The sequence below is a fragment of the Rutilus rutilus genome (genome assembly GCF_951802725.1).
Source record: "Rutilus rutilus genome assembly, chromosome: 21".
In the NCBI taxonomy this organism is placed as follows: domain Eukaryota; kingdom Metazoa; phylum Chordata; class Actinopteri; order Cypriniformes; family Leuciscidae; genus Rutilus; species Rutilus rutilus.
In genome coordinates, this window is record NC_140226.1 from 32425408 (window position 1) to 32439875 (window position 14468).

Here is a 14468-nt window from a genome sequence, read left to right on the forward strand (position 1 = left end):
TTGCTATCAAAATTATAAATACCAAATTATCACTGTGGAGAGTAGAAAAGTGATTGTGACTACTACTTAAAATTAAGTTTTATGTAACAAAGTTCGGGAGGAGCACGTTCAGGTAATCAACCAATCAGCACAAGAGGAAGCCGGTATAAATAAAGCCTTTCCTCACCTCTGTCTCATGTCAAGTTTCACAGCATCCCTCCACCACCCCATCACCTCACTCTCGGCTGGTTTCTATCCCAAAAAAGGGGAGTACTCTGGGTTCGGGCCAAATTCCGAGATTGGAGCCCTCCTCTGGACAGCATGCCAAATATGCTTAAAATACTACATCTGATTTCATGTACGTGTGAACTCGTGAAATGAAAATAAGATAAAAATGGTCATTTCATGGAGAGGTGTGTTACAAAATGTTTATATAAATAAATATAGATTAATTTATTATATTTTTTATAAAATGTATAATATAAATATAAGTATTAAGAATATCTATCTATCTAATTTATCTTGTGTTATATTGTGTGAAGTGTTTTTAATTTAAAGTCAGCATTTAAATGTTACTTATTGTAATATAATATAGTGACATTCTAAAAATGCTCTCCTACATATTTTGCTAATTTAACTGGGTTTATTTCCGTTGTTGGTATAAGTAGCAGAGGGCTGTAAGAGTATAAAGAAACTCAATTTTATATGATCATGCTGTTAATGTTTCTTCAATTGTTCAATAACACAAATCAAATATAACACTCTAAATATGACCATATTTAACACATTATGAGTCACATTAAAAGCTTAAAACATACATCATGCCTGGAAGCTGTTTTCCATGTGTGTCTTGGCCAGTCGCCATACTGCATGTAGATTTGATGCTGTGACAATTTTTACTCTGATGGGACCCATTTTCATGATCTCACCTATAGGGCCCCACAAACACACACGTGCCTGTCATGTGAGTGGTAGTAAAAACACTCGAAGATGAAGATAAACGTAAACATGCAATATTTAATAGATCCACACGATAATCCACAAGAATAGCATACCACACATCCATGAACTGATGACACCGGACAACCTAACTCAAACGGAACTGAACTTGTTAACACACGATAATGACATAATTAATTAGTGCACAACTGAACATAATCGGTTTCCATAACTACAAATGACTAACTCAGACAGAAGGTGGAGAAACACTGCCAGTGCCAGCCCTGTCCCCAACACAACTACAGTATTAAATCAGTTTAAATCTGTTTTATAGATATAAGACCTGCACATGTACTTCAGCACTATATCACTTTTCGTACAAACTGTTAAATCCACTTCTCATTTCAGGTGTTACTCTGTGGGATAAGAAATCATTGACTGAAGATTTGGACAGTCGTCCTCAGCTCATGACAGATTTGAAGTTCAGTAGCTCTGACTCTCTGTCTAGTAAGTCCGATCTCATGGATATAAGTGCTTCCCTGAAGCTCAGCTTCCTGGGGGGGCTGATTGAGGTAGGGGGATCTGCCAAATACCTGCATGATACCAAATCCTCACACAAACAGTCCCGAGTTACAATGCATTATAGTGATACCTCCAGATTCGATCAGCTCACTATGACCCAGCTTGGACAGATCACCTACCCTCAGGTGTTTGACCAGAAAACTGCAACTCATGTGGTCACGGCTGTTCTGTACGGAGCTCAGGCCTTCATGGTGTTTGATCATATGTCTTCAGAAGATGAAAGCAAGCAGGAGATTGAGGGAAAACTGAATGTCATGGTCAAGAAGATTCCTGGATTTTCTATTAAGGGAGAAGGATCTGTTCAATTGACAGATGCTGAAAAGAAAACTGCTGAGAACATCACCTGCACTTTTCATGGTGACTTTCATCTTGAGCAGAACCCCACCACTTACATGGAGGCCCTGGATTTGTACAAGAAGCTCCCAACTCTGCTGAAGGAGAATCCACAGAGTGCAATTCCAATAAATGTCTGGCTTTATCCTCTTCATTTATTGGACAAAAAAGCTGCTCATTTAGTGAGAGACATCAGCACAAGTCTGGTTTTCAACACTGAACGTATAATGGAGGAGCTGGGAGAGTTAGAAAGGACATACAATGACCTGTCCAAAAGAACAGAGGTAAATGTTTTCAGTGACATTGAAGAGAGGCTGCTCTCATTTCAGGACTCATTTAGCATTTACCGGACAGTGCTCCAGAAAGCAGTGGCCAGGGTCTTGCCTGCTATTCGAGGAGGTGGGAAGGAGGAACAGTCACTGGCAGACATCCTGAAGATCCACGGCAGCTCCCCTTTTAATGCTCACAAGCTTAACCAGTGGTTAAATGATGCAAAGTCTGAATGTAACCTCTTGAGAACTCACACCAAGACACTGAAGCAGATCAGGATTGAAGACTCTGATGGTCTGAACACCATCCTCCTTGATCCTGATACTGATGTTGTGGTGTGCTTGACCTTCACTTCTCTGAAGTATGAAGACACGTATCTTTCAACCCTGAATGAGTTCCTGAAATCTGATGAGTTTAAAAAGTTAGATGGAAAAAAAAAAGTTATTCACAAGGCATCTGACAGAAAATGTTTCAATGATCCTGGTGTAATAAAAAAGATGAGAGAGAACTTGTCTAGCTTCAGAGGTTTTTCAGAAGCCAACAAAGATGAAAAGGGAATCCGCTTCATTATTTCTGCTGTCTCTGATCCCTCCAATCCAGGCTCCTCTATCTATTTGTACGAAAAAGGGAATCTGACAGACAAACAGTTCCAGCCCGTGTCCAAGCCACCCCCACCGATAGTGAAGAATGTCCAGGAACAAACTGTGTCCCTGAAACTGCAGAAGTCTCCAAGTGGAGTAACAGAGCAATACAGAGTAGAGTACAAGGAGGTAAAAGCTGAGGAGAAGGAACAGTGGCTTGTGATAAACACAACTGATGAAGACTTTACTCTGACTGGATTGGAATATGGGAAGCAGTACTTGATCCGCTACAGGATAGTGGGTAAAGTGGGAGTGAGTGAAGCCAGTGATACTGTCAGCCCCGTACCATCTTCAGGTAAGTGTCATCTGCACATTTTTTTTATAATCTTTTTTTCACTGGCTACATTCACAGTCAATCTTTGAGTTTGACAACTGTATTTAATAACAAGAGTGACTCTCAAACTGTCCCATTCACACAGCGGCTTATATACAGTATTCCATCTGCCACTGTATGAATGAATACAGGGATTGGTCAACTGTTTCATGATAAAAAATGTTAAACAACTTACAGTAATATCCAGGGATGCTCACCTTTGGCAAATTTAACTGATTTGAATGTAATTTAGGTTATTCATCACACAATTCCTAATGTAAATCCTAACTGTGAATGTGACAAGCATAGAGACTTTAATGTTGCAGTTTTCATCATATTAGACATAAGATAAAGAGTGAATGTGTGCTTATTGTGAATGTTACCCGGGGCCGGTTTCACAAAGCTATTTTAGACCGTCCTATAATGTTAGACAAGTCAAAAATTTGCTCATAGAGGTGAAAAATGTCTTATTTTACCCAGAATGCATTGCAGTGTAGTCCTACTTGAGATAGTCAGAGTCTTAAGTGCTTTGTGCAACGGTCTGATTTAGATGTCTATCTGAAGTCTGACTATCTACTATATCAAAGCCATAGTCAAAGTCTATCTTTGTGAAACCGGCCCCTGGCTTTCTGGGTATTTCCTGTATTTCGCCGTAATAACTTCTTTACTCCTCCTGTATGACATCTGAACGTATGACATCAACGGATAACGGATAGTATCTTTAAATGCTTTTTACATTTGTACCTAAATTTTCAGCAAAAATTATGGGAGAGTGTCCAGTGGGAGACAGTGACTGGATCTAAAACTTTCGGATGACAAACAGCTTAAATCTCAGTTTCTGTGGGTTTCTGGAAATGAAAACATGCAACACAGAGAGACATGCATGTGTGCAGTGTGGCTGACCTGTTGTTTGACTTGAGAGAAAACTATAGTAGTTGTCCAGTGCAGTTCTTTTCAAACTATGCAGGTTTACCGAAATTGCAGTTGTGAGTCAGTTCAGTTATTGAATTCTGTTGTCACTCTCATTATTAAAAGAATTGTCTGTGAATTGTATCGTATTTATCACTTTAAAACAGGACTGACCACTGTATTCTGCTGCTGTGTGAATGTAGCATAAATGTTTTTCTCTCTCTCGCTTAATTCCTTTCTCAGCACAACATGGGATTGTGGGTGGGATCGGAGGTGGTGAATTCTCCTTTAAGTGCATTTCCAGCAGCATTTCAAGAATCAGAATAACATACAACAAGGTGTGTGAAGATTGTTTTTATTCTAATTTATCTTCTTTGATTCCTACTATTTGAATCAGATTGTTTTTATTTAGCTACTTGATTAACATTAAACACATTTGTGCTTTTCAGGTGACACTGAGCACAATCCACGTGATTTTAAACACTGGCCAAATTGTGAAAGTTGGTAATGTAGCAGGATCTGAAGAAGAAACATTAGACCTTGATGAAAATGATCAAATTGTTGCTGCAACACTGTGGCCAAATACTGATCATACCAGATGTGGGGGTCTGGAATTTGTGGTTGCCAAAATCAATGGTGAAAAAGAGTCATTATCTGTTAAGTGTGATCACCTGGGTGAGCCTGTTAGTGTGGATGTGAAGTCTGGAAAGTGTTGCGGCATTATGGGAAGAAGCGGAAGCGATATTGATGCTCTGGGTTTCTACTTCATTTAGCCTCCAGCTATACATCTGTTGCTGAAAGTATCCAAATATCTGAAGATCTAAAATAATGACATATAAACAGCAATCATCTATTCATTTAAATCAATGGTATTATTGGAAATGATTGGTTATAATTGAAGTATCACATTTGAATAAGTCAGTAGTATTAAATATTTTCAAGTGTCAATCAGACAATTAAAAAAATGTATGTAAATGGAACCATAATAAACAAATAAATGACAAGTTTAAAGTATCAAATTTATGAGTCAGTCAATAAATAGCGATTGTATTTTAGGATATTCTGGGAGATTTGCCTATTGCATCTTATTCTATCATTTATGTCCATCTATATATTTTTGTTCTGTATCATCTGTACCTTGTGGAAGATCAAAATATCTTGATGTACTTGTTTAATTACAACAAAGAGTTTAACTTGATTTGGTCTGTCAAGCCTTTCTTGTTTTGTTTTTTGTTTTGTTTTTTGAAGATTATTGTGTATTTCATGCTTTTTTAATTTATTTTAGCTGCAAGTTGTTGCTCACAAATGTACATTTTTATGTTCAGATGGGGGGAGGTTGCATGATACCACCTGGAAATTAGTTTTTGCAGGGTGGGATGTCTAGAATGGTGAGGGAGAAAGTGCTTAGTTCACAGTTTTAATTTTGTTGTGCAAAAATGTTCGTCAACAAGCTTTTTCCCATGACTGAAGCCCTGTTCCCACCGCCAGCGACATGATCCCATTCGTTTTCAGTGGAGAGCTGGCGACATCTTACTTCTCGAAAGTTAAAGAAAGTTTAACTTTATGCAAATGAGCAGCGAATTTCGCGAGCAACAGCCAATAGGAGTGAAGACTGTCAGAGCTCATGTCACCGTCTCGAGTGCAGGCAAGACACGGCAGAGTTCTGGAGCGATTTCACTGTTTTATATTATTTAACTGTTACCACAGACATGGATATAATAAAATGGTGCATGGAAAAGAAACTGACGGCAGTCTTAGTGAGTTTGATTCATACATTGATTGTTTGTGTTGTTAATTATGATGCAGTGAGCAGTTTAGCACTGCTGCAGTTCAAATTACAATTTCCCCTGCATTATGGCATTCTCTTAATGCCAATCCCAATGCTTCTTTTTCGTTATCTACATGTATATTGAAATCACCAACAATTAGGACTTTATCTGCAGCCTGCAAATTCTTTGATAAATTCTGTATGGTGCCCTGGTGGACTGTATATAGTAGCCAGCACAAATGTGAAACGTGATTTATCAAATACACTAGATAGTGTTACATTAAGCACCAGCACTTCAAAATAATTATATTTGAAACAAGACTTCTCAGTAATTCTGAAGATATTACAGCAACTCATCTTTTAATTTGCCTAAGTCAGAGAATACTGAGAGGTATTCTGCTATAATGTCCTCCTGTTGCTCTTGTACAGTGTGGAGACGCTGTACTAGTGTGAGGGCTTCAATTGCACAGAGCCCTAATAAGGGCTTGGACAGTCTAGCAACTACATACATTTTAACAACTTAAACCCTATTAAGCTGTTATCATTTTGTCTAAATATATTCTATACATATTTACATACTTACAGCATTTGAAATCACATACACCTGTCAGAAAAATTACGTCTTACTGCAGATTTTTGCTGTTCAGAGTTTCCATGCATGAGTATATAAAATATGACCATAAACTCCAGACATGGTGTGGATGATAATTTATTCATTTCTCTTTGAATAAATAGTTAGAACATTTATTAAAACGTCTTAATAAGACTTGCCTATTTTAAAGCACATTTTAACATACATTTTTTAATCCCCTTTCAGTCATACAACATATTAGATAGAGCATTCAATCAACAATTTAATTACCGACACAAAGAGTAAAGCTCTTTATTCTTCATTAAATTATCAACAATATTGTAAAGAATTTCAAAGCACAAAATGTAGCACTCAAACTAAAATAATCCATAAGGTCTGAATGCCCAAAACAACAAATGCCCCGTATCCATGTGAAACGACAACCAATAAACGTGAAAATTACAAATAATACTTAAGAAATCAGCAATCAGAACTTGCATGTACATATTCAACATGATCTGCATTAGAGAATCAAGTCTTTCTGTAATATCACACTGTGAAAAATCACTTGAGCTGAGAAATTCACCACCATAAGTGAGCAAGAGACACTATTCTACTGATTATGAAACATGTACAACGCTTAATTCAACCACTAAAGCAAATACTCCGACAGAACTGACACTGCCATATCGACAAAGACAACGTGAGGATGCATTTCTGAGACCAGTGGCACAAAAATGGTTTAACTGAGCAAAGGCGATGTGTTTTCAATCTAAACAGAGTAGACAGCTGATTAGGCCTGAAATAAAGTGCACTCACAAAATCCTGATATCCTACAGCACATTAACACACTTTAAACATTTATCATGCATGACAATGCCAGTGACAACACTGAGGTGAACATTAGAAAGAGAACAGCTCTACGGGTCTCGCATGCCACACACAAGTACAAACAAGGGTGTACGGTAAAGATTTCCTCATGGCGAAGTAAAGGGATAGAGAAATGCCTTCCATGAGAGAATTATCCATATTGGTGTTGTATATACTTCTATTTTCTCAAACGCAAGGCAATTGCAATGCAAGTTCCCTCTGAATTTTCCAAGAAACGGCTGATATTTGAGCTAGTATCACTACAGAAATGTTCAACCAGATTGTCACACACACACACACACAATACGGTAAGAAATTAAACTAGATATAATGCCACAGTATTTGTCCTGGACACATCACTTCAGGTCACCGGCATCGCCCTGGATGGTCTTCTTGATACGCAGCAACATGGTGGTCTGCCACTGGTCGAGACGGGAGATCGAATCAAACTCCTTCACCTGGAGGAGGTCAGCACATGATTTAGAGATCAAAATGAGCGAAAACTCCTGAGAAAAACATATGAGCTGGATATGATTTTTCTACACATTTGTAGAGTGATTCTGTGATGTATGTTCCACAGCATGAACAGATGATAAATGCATAAATATAAATGACGTAGGGGCTAGTTGTCACACCTTTTTCTCAATTATTTCTTAAGAAAGTCAATTTATGTATAGACATGAACCTTCAAAAATAGTCTTTTCAGCAAAATTAAATCTATTATGCAAGACAAAATAATGAACACAATAGCAACAGTGTAACAAAAATATCAGTATCATCACATTTTTTTAAAGAGAGTTGAAATAAAAGTACTGAACAAAACAAGCATTTGTTTAACTGGACTTTTGACTTAAAACCTCAGAGTCCACGAGTGACAACTAGCCCCGGTGTCTCTTATATACTCTTAAAAAACAAAAGTTCCAAAAGTGTGTTTTCGCAGTGATGTCATAGAAGAACCATTTTTGGTTCCCCAGAGAACCTTTCAGTGATCAGTTATTAAAAGAACCATTTTTGTGTGAAGAATATTTGAATAATATGAACCTTTTGTGCAATGGAAAGTTTCCAGAGGTTAAAGGTTCTTCATGGAGCCATCAATGCCAATAAAGAACCTTTATATTTGAAAGTGTATACAGTATGATCATCCAAAGCCACTGCACATTTCAGAGGTTATAAACTTACGGCTTCAGTGAACGCCTCGCTGTTCTGCTCCTCATGAGCCTCCAATAGTTTCTTTAAACAAAAAAACAAAACCATCAGTGCAAATACTGCAAAATATGACAACCACATTATTGCACTCAATAAACTGTACATACTGACCGATTGCCTTACACTGATTGTTCACTTATAGCCCACACGCCTTTTACTTCTGCCGATTGTATTTAGGCTTCAAAATTCATAAAAGTTTTGTGATTATCATGATAAACAAAACATGTAAGAATCAAAAACGCTTGCTCACAGAGCTTATTCTCTGCAATAATCCAAAAGCCAATGAAAAAAATCCTGTTGGGTTTTTGTCGAGGGGATGCTATAACTTCTGGGATGGCCTACAAAAATGCATCATCACTGCAGCGCAATACTGCTAAATAAATTAAACAATTGTACTTACTTTCAACAGCTTACATTCTCTTGAATCAGAGAATGCAGGAAACATCCCTTCATACTTTTCAATTGCAAGCTGAAAGAAAACAAACAGAACATTTGCATCAGATGAGCAAGAAATGAATTAATAACAGCTGACTGGGAACAGCATATTTATACAATGGCATTGGTGACTGAAAATGTTTGCTGCATGAATGCCACTAGGTGTCAGTGTAAGACAACTGCATTATCAACCAGCTTAAAGGGATAGTTGACCCAAAAATGAACATTTTGTCATCATTTACTCACCCTTGAGTAATCCCAAATCTGTATGAATTTATTTATTCTGCTGAACACAAAAGAAGAGCTTTTAAAGAATGTCGGTAACTAAACAGTTGATGCGCCCCATTGACTTCCAAAAAAATACTATGGAAGTCAATGGGGCCCATAAACTGTTTAGTTACCGACATTCTTTAAAAGCTCTTCTTTTGTGTTCAATAGAAGAGAGACATTTATAAATGTTTGAAACAACTTGAGAGCGAGTAAATGATGACAGAATTTTCATTTATGGGTGAACTATCGCCATTACTACTGACTAAATAATAACACAATTGCTGAATTGAACTTGTTTCATAAATGATGAACTCTGCAACATTGACAGTTATTAAAATTAACTAAATGACATTGAACTAAATTGAGCTGAATGACACTAGTGTCTTCTTTAGAGCTGCTTTACAACTGAAATTGTTTCATAAATGATTCATTTTACAACATTAAAGGCCCGTTCACACCAAGAAAGATAACTATAATAACAGTAACTATATTAGCATCCACACCAACGCACAATATCGTTTTGTTTATTGCAAGCACGCGCTGCAGTTTTGTCGTCTGCCGCTTTAAATGCTCAAGCCTTTAAAGCAGAATGGATTCTGATTGGCTGTCAATGTTTTTATCGTTCATTATTCTGAATGTGATTCCAATGATATTGTTTCTCTGTGTCGTTGTAGCTGTGGTGTGTGAACTCTGCTATTCTTTTATACTTAGAACGATTTTTCGAACTCAATCTTTATAGTTATCGTCTTTGGTCTGAACAGGCCTTAACACTGTTATTTTTAATCCATTTTTTTTAGATAAATAAATGTGATTAGCAAGAAGGATTGTTGCTATAAGAGACTTGAATTGAATTAAATAACTAAATAGCCTACACACTTTATACTGCAAGTTAAAAAATGACTAACCTTTGCGTTTAATTCATCCACGATGAAGTGGCACAGAGCAGCTTTCCAGAAGTACTCTTTAGCGTTGTATTTCAGTAGAGGGTTGTCCATTGTGCTGGTTGCAACCTGAATGTGAAGAGACCAGCTTTAACTTTCATCCCCTCTGTGTTCATTTACCGAGGCCAGAATGATATGATTAGATTTACAATGCAAACATGAAGGTGCACTGGTGTTCAGCATGCTTACTTTACCTAAACCACCCTTATATTCCATATGAGTCTCCTTCAATAATGTTACATGCTCCATAGATCTCTTTTATTATTATTCTTTTTTTAGCAGATGCTTTCTTCCGTATAGTACATTTTGCTCCCAATACTGATTATGCATGGAATGGATTGCTATTTGTGTGATTTAAACTTTTCACCTTTTGGTTCCTACTATAAACCACTTCCCTACATCTCATATCATCTGTCCTGAACTGAACTGAACTGAACTGAAGGGATTTTACTTCTCTTTCTCACTCTCATTTACACAACATATTGTAAAAACGAATTTACTTATTGTCACGGTTCATGAATTCATGTGTGTGTGTGTGGCTGCTGATTGCCGTTGATCAGATCTTCAGCGCTGCGGCTGCTATTTATTGTCCTCCATCCGCCATGTGTTTGTCAGATTGTTTGGAGTTCCCGGTGTTCGTGTCTACGACGGATTGGGTTCCCGGGCAGCTCTGTTCATCTGACACACGCCATCTATTCTGATTACCTCCTTTAATAAATACTGTTTTCACACTCACAACTGAATCCTCTTTCGTTAATCCTGACACTTATTGATTTACTAACCTGTAATCTAGGTTTATGAGATATTGTCTGCATATGAAAGCTTACAAATGCTGCCTTCGGATGATGCATTACAAGGTAGGAAGTGAGGAAGCTATATATTTTTGTACTATATGTTATATATAGTATATCTGTATGTAGTATGAATATAATCTGAATGTACTACATTTGCCATGTTGTTATTATCATGTGACCTTCCAGTATGCCGGAGGTAGAGAAGGAATACTTTTTGCCTTCTCTTTTATGAGTACTGTGAATTCTGACACTTCTTTTGTCACAATCTGTTTTTCGCCTACTATATATTCGGGAGGCATGCAATTTCGGATGCAGCCAATGTTTTTGGAAAAATGATTCAATGACTCACATGTTTCATTACTGAATGAATCAGCGTTTTTGAACAAATCACTTGAATTAACGTTACCGCAGACATCATTTAGGAATAAGATAGTGTGGGTGTCTGAATCGAGATCACAATCTTTTAACCATTAATCGTGCAACTCAATAAAGACCCAATTTATACCGTAAAAAAAAAAAAAGCGTAAAAAATTATATGGAAAATATTTCGTTTCTATTATGGTACATTATTATGTGATTTTTGCTACTCAATGTAGTACTGTTCTGTTAGAAATATTATTTAATTATTTACTAATAACAATACATTTATTTTTGCATTTACATTTTTTGTAAAAACTCAAATAAATAATATATAACATGCCTATTTAGTATTATTATGTATAATAATATAAATATATGTGTTATATAATAAAAGAAGGGTTGAGTCTGTCCCACTGACCTGCTCATAGATCTCGATGGCTTTGGGGTATTGCTCGAGCTGAGCGCTGTACGAGCCCACCTTCAGCAGACACTTATTAGCAGAGCTTAACCAGAAAACATCAAGCAATATAAATGAGCATTTACAAAGAGTGGACAGCTCCTTTACAACCCACAATAAAAGGAAATGGGAGGATAGTTATAAATATTGAATGACATTCTAATAGAATTTACACAGAGGAAAATGACAATGACAAACAATGAAAATACAAACCTGTTTGACTCTTCGCCTTTGTAATAATCCGCGGCCTGCTCATAGTGTGCAATGGTCTAAAACAACATCACAACATTCAAGCCTGTTACATTGACCTTCAAAAGCATTGTGGGGGAAATAATACACAAGACTGCATCTAATATATGTTTAAAGGCAAACAACACCTTTTCAATATCCACTAGCTCGGATTCATAGATCTCTGCAATGGTCATGTGATGCTTTGCAGCAATCGTGAACCTTCCCTGTCAATCACACATACAAATTAGAGATTTAATGTTATATAACATCCACATGCTCGGTAAACAGGCACATTCAGGTTAACAAACCACAGAAAATGCATACATTTTTACGCATCAATATGTGCACAAGTCCCGGTGTCTTACCATGTCTGTATAAATATCGATGGCTGCGTTTAAACAGTTGATAGCCTCTGTGTGATTCATTCAAACAGAAGAGAGCAAAATGAGTCAAATGCAATTCTTACAAATTCATCTTCACGCATAATCTCATCCAAGCAATTATTAAATCAAGCAACAGACATGTGTAGGCGTGTTACAACTTTTGGAAATTAGATTGTTTGTTAAAGGGGACCTATTATGTCCCTTTTTACAAGATGTAATATAAGTTTTGATGATGTAATGTAATATTTATGAGTGGAAGGAAAAACATGCTGTTTTCGTGCATGTATCTTTAAATGTAAATGAGCTGCTCTTTCCAGAAGAGGGTGGAGCCATTACAGCTCCTGCCTCAGATACTCTAAAAACTGCAAATCTGTTTGGTTTTGATTATCATCTCTATCGCTGTCACGCTCACGTGACATTGCAGTTCTTCATCATCATGAAAGTGTATTATCTGCATGTGTTTTATCAATCTAAACTTCTGATATATGGTTTTCTGAGCGCACACATCGAAGCACGCGCACAGAAAGCTGAATGTCAGACGGCGCGTCCCGTGAGTATTAAACTAAGTTCTCTTTCACATGTTATTGCGCTTAACCTGTCAAATACTCACAGTTATGTTAAACAAGTTCACATAAACACAGTCGATTATGTCTGTGAACGTAAACGGCAAGTAAAGAAATCGCATGTGTATATTAGATCTGTGTATTAAAGTGAAAGCAGCGTAATATACAGTACCTACTGCTGTATATGCTGTTAATATGAATCAAACAACAAAAGAAAAACATAAAATCACTCACTGCTCTTGACTGAAATCTTACATGAATGCTATAGTGTTAAATGCTCTGGCGAGGAGATAAACATGGCGGACTGTGTACAGCTCATTCAGGGCGGGGTCTATGCTAATAGGGCGGGGTCTGTCAGCAGTAGTGGGCGGGGCCTATACATTTGTCACGTCACATATGCTAGAATCTGCAAACGGCTTGTTCTGAGACACTGCTGATTTATGGGGATTAAAAAAGGAGGAGTGGGTGGATTTTTACCATTATATGGTGGTTGTGTAACACACTGCCGACACACATTTATGTTTAAACACCATGTAAAAGTGAATTTTGCATAATAGGTCCCTTTTAAAACCAGTGTTATTTTAAGCTCTCTCACCTTGAGGATCTGCCTTCTTATAGGCATTTCCAGCATCAACAAAGCTGGTGGCCGAGTCCAGTTTGTTCTGCATCTGCATGTGAAGTCTTGCAGCTTGGCAGAAAGCACTGCCTGCAGCTACAGCAGCGAAACACATACATCTTTAGATCACTGACAATAATGACAGAACTCTTCAGAAGCAGGGTGAATGCTTGAATACACATCAGTATACCGCAGAAAAATCACTAATCATGAACTGGGTTCGAGCACAAAGATGGCCAGTCAAATGATGCTTTGGAGTGAATGTCTAATAATAGGCCTACTTCAACAGCATTACAAAATTTGAAGCATTTGGTGAAATAATTTACCACTTTACATATCAATTATGAAATGACTTGTGCATACCAGTCCAGTTTTTGGCCATCTTGAACATGTTGGCAGCTCTGGCATACATTTCACATGCATCCTCAACCTTATGATTTCCCCTGTGAAAACATCAACATTTATTTCATTTAAAGGCAATTTCTAAATGAATAGTTCAGCAAATGATGTAGGCCGATCAAATACAAAGCAGGTTGTATGTCGCAACATAGAAAATATTTGACATTGGACATGTTGAGAAGCGCGTGGAAGGATACTGCTCATTTTATACATGCTTAGGGTATAAAATGCACAAAAAAAAGGTATTTTCATTCAATAGACATATGCTATTTGAAAATACTACAGGAAATTGGATGTCTTTGAATGTCAGATCGTGACTAGCATAATTTCTGTCTCACCCGAACATCCCTCCGAGAAATGAACCCGATGATTTGACTTTTTTATCCGCCTCTGCCATCAGCTGCATGGCTTCCTTCTCTTTCCCGGAATTATCCATGATTTAATGTGTGGTGTTCACGCAGAGCTGCTGTTGGATCGGTAAAGGCCCGGTGTTTGTTGATATAGAGTGCGGCTTTAATGCAGAATCATGAAGGATGCTCGCCTCCTCCTCCTCCTCCTCCTCCTGCTGTCGGGTGATGCTGATGATGATGCGCGCTCTTGAGGGAGAAACTGCGACACTATTTGGTTGAAAGACGTAG

At 37.4% G+C, this 14468-nt stretch overlaps 2 protein-coding genes across 2 annotated transcripts in view; one reads left to right on the forward strand and one right to left on the reverse strand.

Annotated features, from left to right (window-relative positions):
• Window positions 1-5708, forward strand: part of LOC311280520 (cytolytic toxin-alpha-like) — a 28314-nt gene extending 22606 nt beyond the window's left edge. The window contains exons 3-5 of the mRNA XM_084392705.1: window positions 1327-3039; window positions 4210-4304; window positions 4416-5708. Coding sequence (XP_084248831.1) covers window positions 1327-3039; window positions 4210-4304; window positions 4416-4739 — 2132 coding nt within the window. The 3' untranslated portion in view covers window positions 4740-5708. The remainder of the gene's footprint in view (window positions 1-1326; window positions 3040-4209; window positions 4305-4415) is intronic.
• Window positions 5709-6420: 712 nt separating this feature from the next.
• On the reverse strand, window positions 6421-14423 carry napba (N-ethylmaleimide-sensitive factor attachment protein, beta a). Its single transcript, XM_084392709.1, has 11 exons — window positions 14169-14423; window positions 13795-13874; window positions 13411-13527; window positions 12235-12281; window positions 12016-12093; window positions 11852-11907; window positions 11600-11684; window positions 9992-10096; window positions 8782-8850; window positions 8355-8405; window positions 6421-7633 (listed from the first exon to the last, which is right to left on the reverse strand). Exons 1-11 carry the CDS (start codon window positions 14264-14266, stop codon window positions 7532-7534), a joined length of 888 nt encoding a protein of 295 aa, XP_084248835.1. The 5' UTR covers window positions 14267-14423; the 3' UTR covers window positions 6421-7531.
• Window positions 14424-14468: the final 45 nt, after the last annotated feature.

What these genes read in the sequence shown, in the direction of transcription:
- napba (XM_084392709.1), bottom strand. Translation starts at nt 14,266, where the DNA reads ATGGATAATTCCGGGAAAGAGAAGGAAGCCATGCAGCTGATGGCAGAG. An exon ending in TTTCTCGGAGGGATGTTCGG is followed by an intron (nt 13,875 to 14,168) that starts GTGAGACAGAAA and finishes ATGTTTTCACAG; the next exon opens with GGGAAATCATAAGGTTGAGG. An exon ending in AAAGGCGAAGAGTCAAACAG is followed by an intron (nt 11,685 to 11,851) that starts GTTTGTATTTTC and finishes TTTCTGGTTAAG; the next exon opens with CTCTGCTAATAAGTGTCTGC.